At 37.9% G+C, this 17,238-nt stretch overlaps 1 protein-coding gene across 9 annotated transcripts; it reads right to left on the reverse strand.

Moving 5' to 3' along the window:
* Positions 1-1,416: 1,416 nt before the first annotated feature.
* Positions 1,417-15,774, reverse strand: LOC111245392 (uncharacterized). 9 transcript variants are annotated; one of them, XM_022793711.2, is made up of 9 exons: positions 15,499-15,774; positions 12,408-12,857; positions 10,369-10,510; positions 10,123-10,191; positions 9,668-9,787; positions 6,153-6,236; positions 5,660-5,752; positions 3,923-3,988; positions 1,417-3,332 (listed from the first exon to the last, which is right to left on the reverse strand). In XM_022793711.2, exons 2-9 carry the CDS (start codon positions 12,442-12,444, stop codon positions 2,324-2,326), a joined length of 1,620 nt encoding a protein of 539 aa, XP_022649446.1. In that variant the 5' UTR covers positions 12,445-12,857; positions 15,499-15,774; the 3' UTR covers positions 1,417-2,323. The 9 variants fall into 9 exon arrangements, with proteins under 9 accessions (XP_022649446.1, XP_022649444.1, XP_086835157.1 ...); XM_022793709.2 differs by having other exon boundaries at positions 6,153-6,239; positions 15,499-15,773; XM_086979031.1 differs by having other exon boundaries at positions 9,668-9,784; positions 15,499-15,772.
* Between the last annotated feature and the right edge of the window lie 1,464 nt (positions 15,775-17,238).

A 17,238-nucleotide genomic window follows, 5' to 3' on the forward strand; every position in this document is an offset into this window, starting at 1 on the left:
TACATTAACTTTTGTAAAACGACACATATCAAGTCTATTCTGAAAAACAGTTTTGGAACAGATTGAAGGCTGGCTGACTATTTCGCTGGTCTAAATACGAAATAAATGCTTTGCTGTTCAAGATGCTCCACCTCTCAAAATTTGGTTCAGAAAAACTAGTACTTCTCATTATGGTGACTAACTAGCATCATTAACAAATGAGCTGCGGCTAATTAGCTCGTTGCGGTTATTCTACTATCTCGAGGTGGGACTGAAGTCGAATTTTAAAGGTAAAAATCATTGCGAAATCAAATATTCGCGTTCTTTTTCAGCAACCCTCACCTCGTTTTTCAGAAAACACCATATTCGACTCGCGACAAATATTTGAACATCCAAGCTTGTATCTGTCTTGTAGAACAATTTCGACAGTTGGACGCACTAAAAGCTTATTCTGTCGAATATTAAATCTTTTGGAAGTATCTATTCACCGGTCATCCGACTCATCCGGTGCGCTAATATTTTAGATCCTTCATACAAGATTGACACTGCATGTCTAACTTCTACATATTTGAAAATCTATTTAAAAAAAAAAACATTTTAAGGAATTCCTCATAAGCTCATTTAGCTTATTGCTTCGATTCTGCAGAAAAACCCCTATTATGATGCAAGATGGCATGGCAAAACTAGACACTTTCAACAGGAGTGTAATTTGGAGGTGATGTAGCAATTACTCATCTTATATTATTTATTATTATAATTTTACTCATCTTTAATTACAGTTTTGGTAACCTTGTATTGAGTTGTTTTTTAAGCATTATTAGAATCTCAGATGATTTCTTTGATGCATCTGCTCATATAACAATATCGAAGAGGTTTAACATTGCTTGATATGAAATTTTGAAAAGTGTAAAAGTTTTATTCATTCAGTTACTGTAAGTTAGAAACTTGCTAACAATTGTTTTCATATCAAACCTACTTACAGAAGAGGGTAAAGCACCTGTGCTAACAAACTGAAATGTGCTTCGCGTATTTTATCTAAATCAGCGCTTTAAGATATATAACCTGTATCTAATAAGCATATCTAATTTGCCGATTGTGTTCTGCCGGAAATTTTAACCACAATAATAAAAAAAACAATCTTAAATTTTTACTTCCATTTAGAAACCGCCATAGAGCCGTGATTGTCATACTGCTTAACGCCGTTCGTATCGTGAAAAAATATGTGCATGCTAACAGCCTATTAAGTCGCGAGCTTTGTCAGGTGGGATGTATGGCGCTAAATATTAAATAAGGTTAAATTATCTGTTCACAGCACGAGGTAAAGGCTGCTGGCAGTTAGATTTAATTTAAAAAATCCAACGCAAAATTTAGCACGGTCGCATCGCCTGGTATTCATCAGCAGTGTACACTCAAACAACGAAATGACAACTTGGGACGTGTTTGGTGGTATTTTTATTTGTACAAAAAAGCTTTCCTATTCTTGATTCTTTTTTGCCTAAACATTTGAACAGTTTAACCCCTTTATTTTGTACAAATATTATTATTTTGGTTGAATTGGTATAATTTCAATACTGACTAAGTACAACTCGCTATCACTCGTTTAAGGCGAATCGAAGAACGACGAACTCTGAACATTTCTTGATTGTCAACACGACACAAACGTTGGCCTACCTGACAGTTTTAGGGTTACACAGGAGTCTAGCAAAACCTCTACACTTAATTTTGTTGACTGTGATATTCCGTTGCCGCTGTTCCCGCAGTCATTTCGAGGCACGTAAAAAAAGCACCACAGCACATTAGTACCAAATAGAATACCGGTGTGATATGATTTTACTACTGAAATATTGGCAAATTATGAGTGTCTCTTCTTCTTCTTCTATAAATAGTCAATTTTAAAGCAACGGTAAAATTTTCACTGTACATATTCATACTTTTTATCTTCGAAGCAATACATTCATATACTGTCTGCAAAACACAACAAATACATTTACAGATGTACACATACGTACCTCTCTCTATGTACAGGAACGTGTTTCATCGAGGATTTATCAGCAAATTATGATCAATAAATTTATTATAATAAACATAGTTTGCATTACTCCCAAAAAACGGGTAAATACAATTAAGGTGTAGTACGTGTGCACGTTGCAAGCATCAATCAGATCTTGGAAACTGTTCTACTCAGGTGTTCACAACGGTTCCCAGTCCCTGACGTAGTAGAAAGCGTTGCATTTTTTCTTTTTATTAATTAACCGCCTCGTAATGAATGAAGCTAACAGTATTTTTTGACAGCGCTTGTAAAAAAAAATATCCTAATCTTAATCGCCTAAGGTTCTTCAAATCTTCAGTCGCGCTCCACGAGTCCTAACAACCGTAAAAGTTCAAGGTCTTTAGGCATCACCGTTACGCGGTTCGCATGTGCTGCTACTCGATTTGCATCACAGAACAATGATGTTAAATAGTATTCGGTTATAGTCTGCAGCGCATCTACAGCGTCGGCTGTATACCTAAATCCCGCTGTCGGACCAGTAATTTCTTGGGTCACCTCGCGCACAACTCGGGTGAATGGAAGACGCGGGATAAGTAGATTGGTAGTGAGTTGCAGCTGCTTGATTTGTCTTATCGTGCTCATCATTCGACTAACTTTGGTCCCAAGTTTCTGTGGTTCTGACTGCTTCCGCCGGCCTTTAAGGGTCGCCTTTCGCGCCGCCCGTACCGGTTCCATAACCGTCACTCTGTCTCGACTTGTAACTGAACTTCGTCGAGTGTCGTGACGCGATGTGCTTGCTTCGTTATTTCCTTGGACAGTTTCCGTTTGTGTCTTAGAAGCTGCAACTGTCTTGATTGTCTCGGTTCGACGAGACGTTTTTTTTACAGGAGATGCCCGCGCAGGCTCTGCCTGTTGCTCGTCATCTTTATTATCTGTGTCTACCAACAAAGCTGGTTCGTCGACTTCATCACCCACTTCGGCAGATGCAATGGTTTTTGCGGTCTTCGGCGCTCTTTTTTTTAAGCTTGTTTTATTGGGAATAGTTTTTTTTGCAGGTGATTTATGAGAAGCCTTCTGTTGCTGTTGCTTTTTTGACTTTGGCCCGGGCAATGACTTTTGATCAACGGTGGCCTGTCGGGCAGGACGAGTCGGCGCTGCAGGGCTTTTTGCACGCTCTTCGTCTTCGTCGCTGGCAGGTGTCTCTTCCTCCTCAGGCTGATCTAGTCCCTGTTTAGACTGCGGCGTGTCTTCCATTCGAGAGGGTGTAGCTATAGCACCACTAGTGCGACTTTTAGGTCCAGGCTTACGGATTTGCAAGGGCCACGCGAACTCGCCTTTAAACGTTTTGTCTCTGTCCGAATCCCTGCAATACAAGGTAGTTATAAAAAAAAAAGTGAAATTAGACAGCTCTTGTTAATCAGATAAATACAATTGTACTTTTTGCTTAATATCTAAAAAGTGAATTGGAATAGCGTTTAACGAAGAATCGTACGTACGCGAACGAACCTGTAAGTTTCGGTTGTGCTGTGAGTACTATGTAATATATGTTCATATATCGTATAATCGTACAGAATCGGCATCGAAGAAATGCATCGATTCAGTGTATGAGCGTATCACTACAGGAAGCCAAATTTTTTGAGTAGACCATATTTTTTGTTGCTGCTGCTAATGTAGAAAAGGTGCACAAAGCCAGGATAAGAAAAGGAAAGCCAGCTTGAAATCAATCAATTCTCCATCCGACAATAGCGAGTAGAACTTCATTTTCGGAAGAGAATAAAAGAAGTCTGTTTACAATAACTCACGAGAACCATAATGCCTAAATAGACTGCCGATTTCTGGAAAGAGTTCGGCAACAAACAAATATTTCGTATCAGGGAAATACACAACACACAACATTCCTACGAAACTATGCATACAAAACACTATGCTGACTCCTTTAACAGAGACACATACCCTTGCGAAACGCGCTGATCAGGGTGTACGAAAGGTGTTGAGTAGTCTTTCGGATTGAATTCGGGTCTGAAAATATAATTAATCAATTAAAAACAGTACTCATCAACCTTAAATATACAATGATCGTAGTCGAACTTATAGCGAATTCATGCATTTTATGGTCGCTTAGCGCTGGCTTCATAGGGTAGACTGCGCACTTTGAGGCGCTCACTACGGCAGGCTGCCTAGAGGCTTATAGATCTCTGCTTTAGCCTTTCGAGATGTGTCATATCATGGGGTTTGAATTAGCCATCTTTGTCTTTTTACAGCCAGAAACTTAAGGCAAAAACCACCTCGTCAGTAGCCAGGTAGGTACCTGCACTTCATCGTTCTAAGATAGCCTAAAAGGTTTACTTATGTTTAGTAAAAAAAATTGTCGTTGTCTGATCTTAACCATTAACCGATGAGGCTTTATATTTTTAAGATACATGTATCTACTATAACACCTTGCATAGTATGTTTCAAGCATGTAATCTCATGCTACGCTGAGGCTTTGTTGGTTTTTGTTAGTCCGCTTTATATCCTCACACGGAATTCTGCAGTGCTTCACGGATATCAACAGCGAAACACTTTGCTTAAAAGCTCCTTCATTGTGTGAACTGTCGTTTCTGCTGAACCTTGCAAACATCCGCAGAAGATACCTTTTGAAAACTTTAATTGTTATCCCCATGACTCGATACACTTCTATCCATCTGCTTCTCCCACATTATCTCATTACTAGGGGTCATCTTTTTTGTTTTTTTGTCACTTTGGGTTCCGCATCACCTATTTGAATTGTGATTCCACCTAAATTCAAGTTCTTCCCAAATACCTACAGCTGCCATGGTGAATTTGTGATGGATTCTGGCGAAATCGGAGGTTCGAATACCGGTATCAAAATGTCCACGCATTGTTTGCTATGCCTACGAGGGCGACGTCCTAGAATTCTATATTTTGTGCCATCTGCTAGAAGGGGTTGAAAACATGTGGTTTGTATTGGACACGGTACAGCGTTTTTAAAGAAATACAGAGATATTTTTGCTACATCAGAACAATCTAGGTATGTACATACGTTTCGACGTCCTTTGCTAAAGAATAGCACAGAGTATATATTCGGCTCGATTTTCAAATACTTGAACGTCAATGAATACGGTTTCACCCGATCTGCACTTATAGATTTTAGATTACTTCATAAAAATCGGGAAATATCAGGACGAGAATTTGGAATTTTACTAGTTGCATTGTGGAAACCTTACTACCAGAGTCAAGCTTGATGATTGATTGGTTTTGAATATCTATCGTTTGAACATCTATTGAATACCTCAATTAAGTAATCTTAGATAATTCCGTCTCCGTTAATATGTAAAGAAATTATCTTGCTATCCCGTATTTCATAGCTTCTTCATGAATAATCTGTAGCTACTTTCCTTTGCACTTGGAAGTTCCTGTAAATGACCACAGATATTTTTGAGTACCCATGATTTGTAATATGTACGCAGTTGCTGTTCTTTCATCTCTGTTATTAGCTCGACGTTAATTTCGAACTGACTTGCAATTGCGACTGAATTAGTCTTTCTTCTTTTAAGTTCAGGTCCTTCGGTATTGTTTCTTCATAATTAAAGTACTACGACTAAGGAGGTTTAATGTTGTACCTTGTAGCATCTAGTTGTGTGACAAGCGCAGCATTATAGTTCACAGGTAGTTTTTAACTTCACTTGCCTTTGGGTAGTTGGTCTTTCAGTCGCAGAAAATTTACTGCGAGACTTTTTTGGGCTTCGTGATGGACCTTTTGGCAACCTTTTCTCGCCATCCCTAAAAGGCAGAACAGATCACGTTGAAAACATGACAAACTTCGTAAAGATTTTTGTAAAAAAATATTATTTTTGGTTTGGCTCCTCCACATTAACAGGTATTTGATTAAAATTTTGGATTTGGTTACTTAAATGAACACACTTAGCCAATTAATTGCACAGGAATGAAGCCATGACAGTGTAACAAAAGTAGTCAGCAAGACTTTCAGATAGCCCAAACAAGTAAAAAGCCCTCTTACGGGCCTAGACAAAGAAACTATTTACCAGAATAAACATCATGGCTACGGGTGAAATTTTCGATGTGCATTGTATGTTTTCTACTTGATATCCACTGTCTCCAATGGTACTGTATTAAACTGTTCGCAAGGCACTCCTTATACATTTGTTCAAATAACGCCTACCTTGGGCTCATTGTTAGCTCGCTTCCTGGTGCCCCTCGTTGGTCTCGAACAGAAACTCGAGACTGCGTGCGGACGGTCATCCGACTTCTAGCCCAGACAAACGTGCCAAAACAAATAATATTGGGACGCAAAATTACAACTATCAAGTTAGACGGTCATAGCAATCATGCAGGGCATAATGAAGAACCATATTAAACCACACTGAATAATAGGTCAAGGTTGATAATAATAGTTGATGGTAATTAGTTGAAGCAGACTTCGAAACAAAAGAGGAAATAGGGAAATACTTAGTGGACATCAGAGGATAGCCTCATAAAATACATAGAGCAACTCAACAAATCGTTTGAGAACGGCAGGGAGCAGTAAAAAAGAGCTATGAATGAAGGAACCTTAAAAAAGCATGTGCCAGTCCTGCTACGAGAGAATCAGAGAAAAAAGATAACAGGGATGTGAAATAAAATAGTAAAAGCTAGAGATTTTGAACGCAGTTAAAGGTATTCACTGCAGATTGTCTGCTAAAAATCTATCAGCAATCCAAAATCACACACGAAAACATTTGCAAAACAAGGGATAGACAAGCTTTGATTACCCTAAAAAGAAAGATGGCCACACAATTCCCCTTTATGTGTGTGATGTGGCTAAACGCGGGAATAGCATAAATTTTTACACCGCCGATGCTATGGAGCCTACCAAAGGTCCGGGGGCCAGGAATTCTCGACACGCAATTTTGTGGCTGGGATATATAAACCCCGTGGAGGGCAACCTGGACTTCATGTCATTCCAAGTATCACACAGTGGTAGAGAAAGCACTAGAATGAAAAAAAAATTGAAACCAACTGCTAATTCACATTACAAAACATAAAAAACAACTGCGTTTAAAAAAACACTCGAGATGTACTACAGGTCTTTGAAAAAGAAGGCATTGGAGCTCTGCTCAAAGCCAGAAGAAGGATACAAAATAGACACTGAAAATGTCTATTTTGAAATGTCCATTTCAATATCTTCACTGAAAATGAGTAAAATCGGCACAGGGAGATGGACTATGATCGAAGCCCCGATCAACAAGGCAAAAACTTTTGCAAGTACCTTGCAAACGGCACGTCAACATAGAAGGGACCAACCTTAGGGGCGTCCCAAGACGGGGTCCATCAAGACAACTGTATTATGGGGAACTGACCCGCTCTCCGATAAAAGAATTCAGACAGCTCTTTCTCTGCTAGCCACTGAACCGAAAATCACTAAAAACAAGGCAGGAAAGAGCATTGCAACGGTCCCTGATGCAGTAGCCGAAAGTCTCATTGGGTACAAAACCTTGGTTCTGAAATTGAGGTGGTGCAGACCTGAAAGGTGGGCTGAACTGCTCATCTGTTTCAAACGTAGAAGCTTTTTGTCCTTTAGTGCCATAGTTTTCAGCACGAATTGTAACATTCTATAGGAAAACGATAAGAAAATACACAGGGGGATGAGTATAAAACAAAAGGACGGTAAGGAAAGCTCGACGGAAACAACGGAAAACAATGATTCAAAGAACAACAAGGAAATCAAGGCGGTGCGACGAAAAGCAGAAATACATCAAGAAAAGTAAGAGACCCGTACGCCAAAGAACAGACGAAAACTCGGATTGGAAAACCATGGGAGAAAAAGGCCGTAAACCAAACTAATGATTCGAGTACTATAAGTCAAAGATCGGAACACTACTATGCGAGAAAGTATGCGGGACATGGGTTTGACAAAAAGCCGCCTAAAACTAAAGGTTTTGTCCTTTTGGATATGCTCGACGTTAATACCTTCAGTAGTATAGATCAGGATGTCATAATAGTTGTGTTCATGAAAAAAGACATCTCGCCCTATTTTTGCCGGATTATTTCATCATGTACGAAAACCCTAGAGACAAGTGGTTGGAGGGCAAAAGTATACGCTCACTGCTGGTGTCCCACAGGGACCGCTGCCCTGAAATCTGTACTATGATGAAGTAATAAAGCTGTAAGAGCTTCCAGAAGGAATTGAAATGTTAGCCTAATTCGATTATTTTACGCTTACAATCACAGCTAGGACAAAAAACGATCTAGAGGACGCGTCCCATGAAACCTTCGAAAAAATAGTGCAATAAATGGATTGCAAACGTCTGCAGTTGGCATCTCAAAAAACGAAGGCGCTGTATTTAATAGGCGAGAACCGAACAAAGGAAATTAACCTAGTGGTAGCGGGCAACCCAATAAAAGTTAGGAAAAAGTCAAAGTACCTTGGAGTTACCCGGCTGGCACACCATCAATGCGTTTTGGCGGAAACCCAGCTAGTAGCCTTAAACTTGAGTCGAAATCTGCCGAGGGTCGGTCGAGCGTCGTAGGCTCCCAGCCTATATTGCGAAATCAACAGCACCATACGCAACACTAATATGGGGAAACATTAGATTGCAGTTGTCAAAATATAAGGACGCACTTAAGTCATTCCAAAGGACGCTGGTGATCAGTATCGGCCGGGCGTACTTCACAGTCTCGACCAACACACTTCTGGTTCTAACCAAAATGGCGCTGTTGAATTTTCTGGCGGAAAAAGGAGCTCGCTATTCCTGAACAATGATGTGGAATCGATCATGGCCACAAAAGCTGCTGTAGAGAGCTGGCAGAAGGTTTGGAGAACGGTTAGATTATAAGGATGGCCAAGGCAAGCTTGATCAAAAACCTGGTACTAGGTCTTCGGGTATGGCTGGGGGCGCAAAGATGTAACGCAGGTTTTGATCGGTAACGGACAATTCTAAACTTACATGGTAAAAATAGAAAGAGCTCAAATAGACATATGTGTTCTCTGCGGCACCGAAGGGAAAGACAACTTAGAGCATAAATTTGCGGTACTCTGAACGAGGCAAAAAGGCAAACAATCACTTAAACGGTGGACAACGGACCCGACGGTATGAGTAGAAGTCACCAGGCAGCGAAACGTACTAATGGAGCCAGAGGAACGTAAGGAAAGAATTAAAAGAAGGGCATTCAAATGATATAAGGGAGGAAAAATAGAAAGATTAGGGACCTTGAAGTGACTAAACTCTTTAAAAGGGGGTCAAAGCACCAATTTGGGCTGAATTAATGCCTCGATAGTTTCAACTCATTAGCATATGTTAAAAAAGGTGAATTAACAAATTCATTTTAGAACCTGAGGGCTTATTAACTCGAGGCTATTTTCTTTTACAGTCATCCTCACAAAGCCTAGCCCACACTTAAAGTATCGTTCAACATATACCTGAGGTGTTCGCTCACGTAACGCCTCTCTTCTTATGAAAAAATCTTTAGCTACACTACATTTTTCAACACGATAACCACTAGTCGGTTGTGTTTAAGTACGTTTAGGCTGTCTATAGGGCTAGTTCTAAAGAAGAAACCTTATTAATGATAATTGATCTATCAGACCCTTCGTCAACATTCATGTACACTATTTGGTAGAATAATACTGGTGCAGCGTAAAAACCTGGTCTTCCCCCATTCTTCACCATGATGTCTTTCAGTCCGAAAGAAACTTACTCATGATGAGTAACTTCGATAGACGGTAACGAATGCTGTGCTTCAGAAACTTGTAATAGATTACTATCATCAGGAAGAGCACGGCCTGATGCCGCTGTACTAGTAGAGGCTTCGGCACTGCTTAAAAGGAATGAATAATAAGAACCTTATTAGTTTGCTGTTAAATTAGAATAAAGCTGTGAAAACAGCACACTGCGCACACGAATATCAGCTATGCTCCTATGCGTTTCATGGTCAGTATGCGCTTGAGTATTCCATTAGAAGAAAGTGAAACAGATGTTATTTATATTATCGTAATTACTGACAATAAAATGCAACTCAATTGTAACATTAAAGAAGGTAAAATTTCTAATAAGTAGACACGTCTTGTTATACCAGAACTGTTTTTGACATAAATACAAAAACAAATATTAATCTTTGCTTAGTAGAGTGGTACGTGATAATCCAATGATTACCCAGATCTATTGCCTGTGAGATCCATCAATGGAGATAGCCGAGATTGGGGACCGCTCTTTTCAGCCGCTCTGGAAAAGGAAACGCTTACGGGCAGTTTTAGCAAGCAGTAATCATATTGTTCACCGAATTCTTGAAATGAGGAAAAGTTAGTTTGCGCTAGTTCGAAGGTACGCCAAAAGTGTTATTGCATTTCAATGACGGTAAACAAGTCAGAAAATCTACCCCAAGAAAGTAGCACTACTTACAGCTTTTCCATTAGTCTCCTGCGCATATCTTCGAGGTTCGGAGGATTTTGCGAATTTGTTGAAAAAACTCCTTGTTGGCGGCTTGTTCGAACGCTGACTGAACTATCGGACGACGACGAGTTGCTCTCGTTGAATCCGGCCGCTATCGAAAAAGAAAAAATTCCAGTAATTCACTAATGCCATACATTTTCACTCCGATGAAGCTGAGAAATTTTAACCTTACTATCAAGGCATCGAGAACATTGTTACAACATCTTTTATTTACTCCCTTTTGACTCTTGGCAACTCAAATCCCGGACAATACTGGCATGCCATTGACACAGGACCACATTATGAAAAAATATAACAGTCTTCGTACCACAAAAATTACCCGATTTGCAGGTTCAAATGTTATCTTAGGTAGGTCGTGGTCTTAGTTATTATTAGCTGTATGTGTTTAGAGTTAAATAAATGAGTACTACTGCTAAATAACGAAACCATGATACCGTTTCATAAAAAAAAAAAAGGTTTTCAACTTTAGCCTTATAAGAAAGCCAATAAATGTAAATCAACGTTCGTATAAACGCTTAACTGCAATAGTGCACTACGAAAACAGAAGCTACCGTAGATACTTACTATTAATGAGCTTTATCGATCGCAAAAACGTGTATACCTTTCCAGTTTTTATCAGTATCTTTTTCTAAAAGGGCATGCATATGATTAGTCATATATATCAGTTCCTCTCTGTTTGTATTCTATTAGTTCCAGTTATCCGTAATTGGTTAATATTAAAGATTGTCTTCCCTTTAATTAAAAAAAAAGATTGTAACCCATATTCTCTGATGATAATATATTAAGATACTAAAAACTTGTACAATGCAATTTGGATTATATGATTTGAACTAGGCTCACTCGTTTGAACTGGTAATCTTTATAGTGCTTCCTCTGTGATCTACTATAGACAAATTCAGCTTATGTTAGTATTTCGTCTGGACCTGATATGAACAAATTAAAGTTGACCACAAATTGCTGCTGTACGTTGGTGTAGCTTACGTTCTACATAGGTTAACGTCACTTATACGTCACGGAGAGAATATTCCGTTGTATCAAAATATAGTCCGTATAATCTACCACAATGTTTGTATAATGAAAGACGAAGGTTTTTTATTATTTTTTCGGTTAGTTTGACGTCCCGTTGTAGTCTTTATAGCTGTACATCGTCATAATTTTTCAACTTAGGAAATTCAGTCGTGTACTTTTTATGATGTCTCTAAGATCAGTTCGCCCTTATCCTAAATACCTCATTTAGGCTTCCGGTGACACTCAACACAACCGCAATAATATTATTATATTTTGTATTGGAACGATTAGTAACCTATTCCACTATAAATCGTCTGACGATGCTGATTTATAATAATGATAATTATTATTATTATCAAGCTCAATTTAAATAAAGCAACGCGAATTTTTCTAAAAATAGTTCCTGTGTCTTCATACAACTATCGTAAAATTGAAAAGAAACATTCATTCTAAATCCGTTCACTTGTGGTAGCTTTAGATAGTGGTTTACCCAGTGTGCGCATTAGATTGTAAGAAGTTGGTTCGATAGGTCACGTAAAGGTTATTAATAACATTTTAGGACACAATTAGAACATAAGTTTTTTGATGAGATAATATATACCACCATGCATAGATATGAGGAAAAAGCCTTCGTTTATTATTTATTATAATACTATTTACTTTTGAGGTTTAAACATTTATTTTGCCGCTTTTCGCATTTGCGCCTTTTTGTACTGTATATTAACGATGAGTCGGGTTAAGCTATATAACTAGAAAACATTAAAGTAATGAATGCATCTGCTCATTCTGTAAGTATTACATAGCTAGTTAGGATAGAAAGCAAAAATGATTTTTCTAAATAGTTACAGGTTCTTACAGCTGATATGGCGCTATAAAATGGTCCCGTGCTGCTATAGGCGATACAAAACTACTTATTACTTTTTTCTTTATTAAATCACAGCCAAATTGGGCTCGTGTTAGTTTGGTTCGGAACTACTTACCTGCCATATAGTCATTAAATCCATCGCGTCTTGCCATTTTGCTGATGCGATATGACACCCGCTTAGTTAGCAGAACAATAATTGATATTCTCTCGGTCTTATATGGTTTACAGGTTTTATTCGCACAACCCAAGTGCGACAACGGCACTTTGTACGCAAAAATATACTATTTTTTGAAAATACCGCACGTCATTAAGGTTATATGGGAGTGCCAAAAACATAAAAACCCATTTTTCACAAAACGTTTTCGAGATTTCACAAAAGAAATTAGAACGAAGGACTTCCCTTAGTTTAACTTGAAGCCGCTAGCCGAAATGGCGCCAACAAGTGTTCAATCTGGCGCTGAATAGACGCATTGGCGCTCACCCTCCTGAGCGCCATGGACAGATTCAAGGTAACTGAGCCGAAAGCTGCTGGTTAAAATCCTATTGACATGACCTGGAATTCTAACTGCAAGTATAGAAAAAAGATTTTCCCTCTTAAAAAAATTTATTGTACGCTAAGGAACGAACAAATATGCAATACTTACAAACCTATATTCACGATGAATGTAGATATCGCTAAGTACAGGTTAGTTCGTAACGCCATAAGCTCTATTTACTTACGAAATTAACTGTGCGTTGAAATAACAGTGTTTCTGATTTCATTAAAGCTGTTCTATGAAGTACAGGGGCATATAACATTGAAATTATTACGTATGATTGAGAAAATTTAATAATGATCAAAGTCAGCTATAGCTACAGTAAGTGAAAACCAGACGTGTAAGTCACAGATTTACTTTAGATAGTTTAAGAGGAATAATTTAAATAAGTTGGCGCCTTTTAACTTCTTGCTTTCGTAATACTTGCCGGCTGCAACTAAATTGACCCTAAATTGACTGATACCGATAGATAATTTGCAGGTGGAGGCATACTAAAACACAAAATTGTCCTAAAGGCATACATAGAATATAGACAGCTCCATACCAAAGTATGTTATATTATATATTAATACTTTTTAATAGATACTGGAGCCTGCACGTTTTATTGCTAGTTTGTTAGCAATACTACAACCGTCTGTACCATACTTTAATTTACCGGCCCTTGATGACTGTATTCGGCGAATACACATCTATTCAGTTTTTGCTTTTTTTATATATATTTTTTATATATATTAATTTTTATATATTTTAATTCTGGTACTTTATGGACATTGTTGTTACATCCGCCCTAGAACATCCAAAGTTGATCCGGTCAATTTGAATCATATATCTTGTATTACACGGCTTTTTTTTCGAATATATATCAGCAATTTTAAACACTAAAGAGGTTTAACGAGGTCAAACAAGGAAAAGTAGCACACTCGAACACCTGGAGTTTTTAATCCATACTGCACTATAATGACAAAAACATATGAAGTAAAAAAAGTGAATCTTGACTAACATCTTGCTTGCGGATTCTTTGACAGATTATTCTGGCCAATACAAAAGTGTGGAAGCCATTTCTAAAAAAATTCAAAAAACTTCGAAAATTCAGAAAATTTCCCGACAATTTATATAATGCCAAAACGAATTACCAAAGCAATGTCTAATTATCATGAAAAGCTATAATGTAAGTTCAGATTAACAGGATAACCAGAGTGACAGAATAGATCAATAAAATTATTTCTTTATGATTGCTTTATTCAATGTGTGTATTTTCTCTGCTCTCGAATAAATAAATTTTGAGCTATGTCTACAAAGCACTTTATTCAGTGCTAAGAGTCATCATAAAACATTGAACTTTTTCATTTATTCATTCAGGTGATTTTACTTCTGGAATAAATGGGACGACTCTTACTAGATATTTGCGGACTAATCATTCTCCAATATGCGAGTGGCGCCTTAACCAATCCCAGAAAGAATCGCACGAGCGATTTTCGTGTGGTTAGGCTGGGCTTGTTTTCAATTATTGACATGCTACAATTTGTCTTCTTTTTGCTTATTGTTGAAAAAACAAAATTACACAAATTTGTTGGTCTGAATATCCTGTGAACCTCAAAAATACATAAGGAGCAGTGCACTATAATGGCAAAAACAGATGAAGCAGAAAAAGTGAGTCCTGATTAATATCTTGTTTCCGGATTTTTTGAGAAAAGGAGGTTCTCCAGGTACCTAATGTTCGCGATGCTTAGTTTATCGTCTAAAAATAAAGTTGTGTGATGAACAACTGCTAAAGGGATACCTAAAAAGGTTGGGATCTAAAAAATGAGGAAACAGAATTTGAAACCATATATATAATATAACTTCAACTAGTATCGATGTTTGCTAAAATATAATCCTACGATCAACGGAAATGCGTACGACAAGGGTCGAATTTGTATTTTCATAATCTAAACCAATCCCATCTCTGAAAACTCTCGAAAAGATGTTCGGACTGAATGTATATTCACTCCTACTATAATGCTGTGTTCAACATAGCTTAATTCTTTTCTAGGGAACAAAGTGCATAAATAGCATTCATCATGATGATTTTTTAATGTTGCAGCACAATTTTAGCGTGAAATAATCTGTGCAATTATAAACTCACATCGTGCATTAGTATCGTTCTGGCTAACGAATTTGACAAGCTGTCGTTCTATTCGAGGACGAACTAGGTGGTACTGCGTTGTTTGACGGCGATGTGTTCCTATGGACCGCATAAGAATTTTACCCCCCCCCCCCTCGTGATAAAACTGGGGACAATCATATAAAAGTTAAGTGCACTGTCGGAGCTTAAATGAGCCGTATCAAGACAAACCCGCCGTAGATATGACATTAGTACATGAAGCGCTTTCACGGTTGACTGAGGAATTGCTTACTCTAGCCGCACATCTATCATTCTTTTATAATCCCCAAGAATTAATTGTTTTAATATGGTACACTTCTCTGGTTATTCAATAACACGAAGGGTATGAAACGTCAGCTTTTAAACACCAAAATACACAGTATGTAAATATTTATTTCCACAATGTTTTGCTGGATTACTAGCCGTTACCGTAGAAAATTACCGTACATTACATCCAACACAGTTCAAAAAGCTTTTATGAATAGAATAAGTAACCAGCATGTTTTTCATTAAATGAGCAAGTTCACCTGCATTATCGAATTGGAGTTACATCCTCTGCCAGAGATTCTTGTAGACGGCAATGAATCCCATTCTCAGACAGCGTGTTGAGGTTTATTAGGCTGATTGAGGCAGCGAATGGAAGCGCGTGTTTAAAGATGTCTTCCAAGTCGGGCATGAAAGGTAACACATACAGCCATAAAACTGCGTACGTTTGTAAGGTATACTGATGATAATTATTATTATAGTCGTAGTCGCTCTTCTGTTTGTAGTAATTAAAAATCTAATTCTAGTAACAGAACAGTTCAAGTCGACATTGTTTACGGCTTCGTTTAAGGACGTTTCGCCCTGTTTTGACGGAACCTGCCTGTAGCCCACAATCTGTCGGAAGAAATGATATACATTTATATAGAACAATCAAGGTGTATCATTTTTTCTTTTTTACATAGCCAACAAACCAGGGATGGAAACGAACTAATTTGGTTGCTTAAGAATCGAAAATACGAGAGGCACGCTGTGGCTCAGCGAAATGGCGGGGAGATCGTAACGAATTACAGTTTTAAGGCTTGTCTTTGGCACGGCACCATTGATGTAAGTTTGATAGTATATTTGCGTTACTGCGATCCTGAAGATAGCGGCTTTATCGATGCTGTCGATACGTTTGAGGAGAGTCCAAAACTGCTGCGCACATTAAGTCTTAGCTGTCAGCTTGCTTTACATATTTTAACATATAAGCGATGTGTCTGGACTTTGACCCGCTAAACGCTTTAATATACAGGAATGAAGTGTTCTGTAAATCGATCGTTTGTGGTTTACCAGCATATAGAGTACTTCAAATCAAACCAGACAGTTCCTTATTCACCTCAAAATTTAATCTAACTTTAAGCAAGAAAAACTTGTACGAATACTTGTATTTATAATAGTTGTACCTACTATAGCATTTTTTAATGTAACACTAAATGATCGAGACTTTGGAGTATGGCGTTTATATATTTGCTTTTTTGGAAAACATATAGATATATATATGTATAGAGATTCCAAATTAGATTACCTGTGAGAAATAGAATATGTAGTTACTATATTGGGTATACCCATACATTCTATTAATGTGGTATTCATGCAGCGATCCCACGATACTTATGTTATATTTTAGTGTCTTACTACCATTTTATATTTCGTGAAGTTTATCAAATTCCGAGATTTACATGAACAATAATGATAAAAAAATCTGCTGTTAATGTGAACTTTTTGTCGAGCTTTGGATTTTTTGCGTATATAGAAAGATACACTTTACTTGGAAAAGTCAATTTTAAAGTCTTTTTTTGTCTTTTAAATTTGCTGCGTTGCTGTGGGTTCATAACAACATCAGGGGTAAGTAAAATCATGCAGGTCAAAAAAGCTTCAAATTACCAGTGGTGGGTTTACTTCTGGAGATAGGATATTTACGACTATGGCCCTTTCTCATTTCTACATATCCATCAGCAGGTTTCGTAGTAAAAAATCTTCCTCTTTAGGGCTATAGATTGCGGCTAGCAGTCTTGCCGAACACCGCCCGTGATTGTTTTCAGTAACACTGGCGAGATATTTCATTGTCAAGGCTCAAAGGTTTTCGAAACCTAAGTTTTCCTCGAAAATCAACTACGGGAAGGTGACATTAAAGGTGTCGACTACCGGGACGTTGCATATGAGAGCCTTTTGGATTCTAAACTGAATATTTATCGTCATAGGAGTGCAAATATACGCACAAATAGCTAATTTTGTGGGCAAAC

The sequence above is a fragment of the Varroa destructor genome, unplaced genomic scaffold (assembly GCF_002443255.2).
Source record: "Varroa destructor unplaced genomic scaffold, Vdes_3.0 BEIS01000002.1, whole genome shotgun sequence".
In the NCBI taxonomy this organism is placed as follows: domain Eukaryota; kingdom Metazoa; phylum Arthropoda; class Arachnida; order Mesostigmata; family Varroidae; genus Varroa; species Varroa destructor.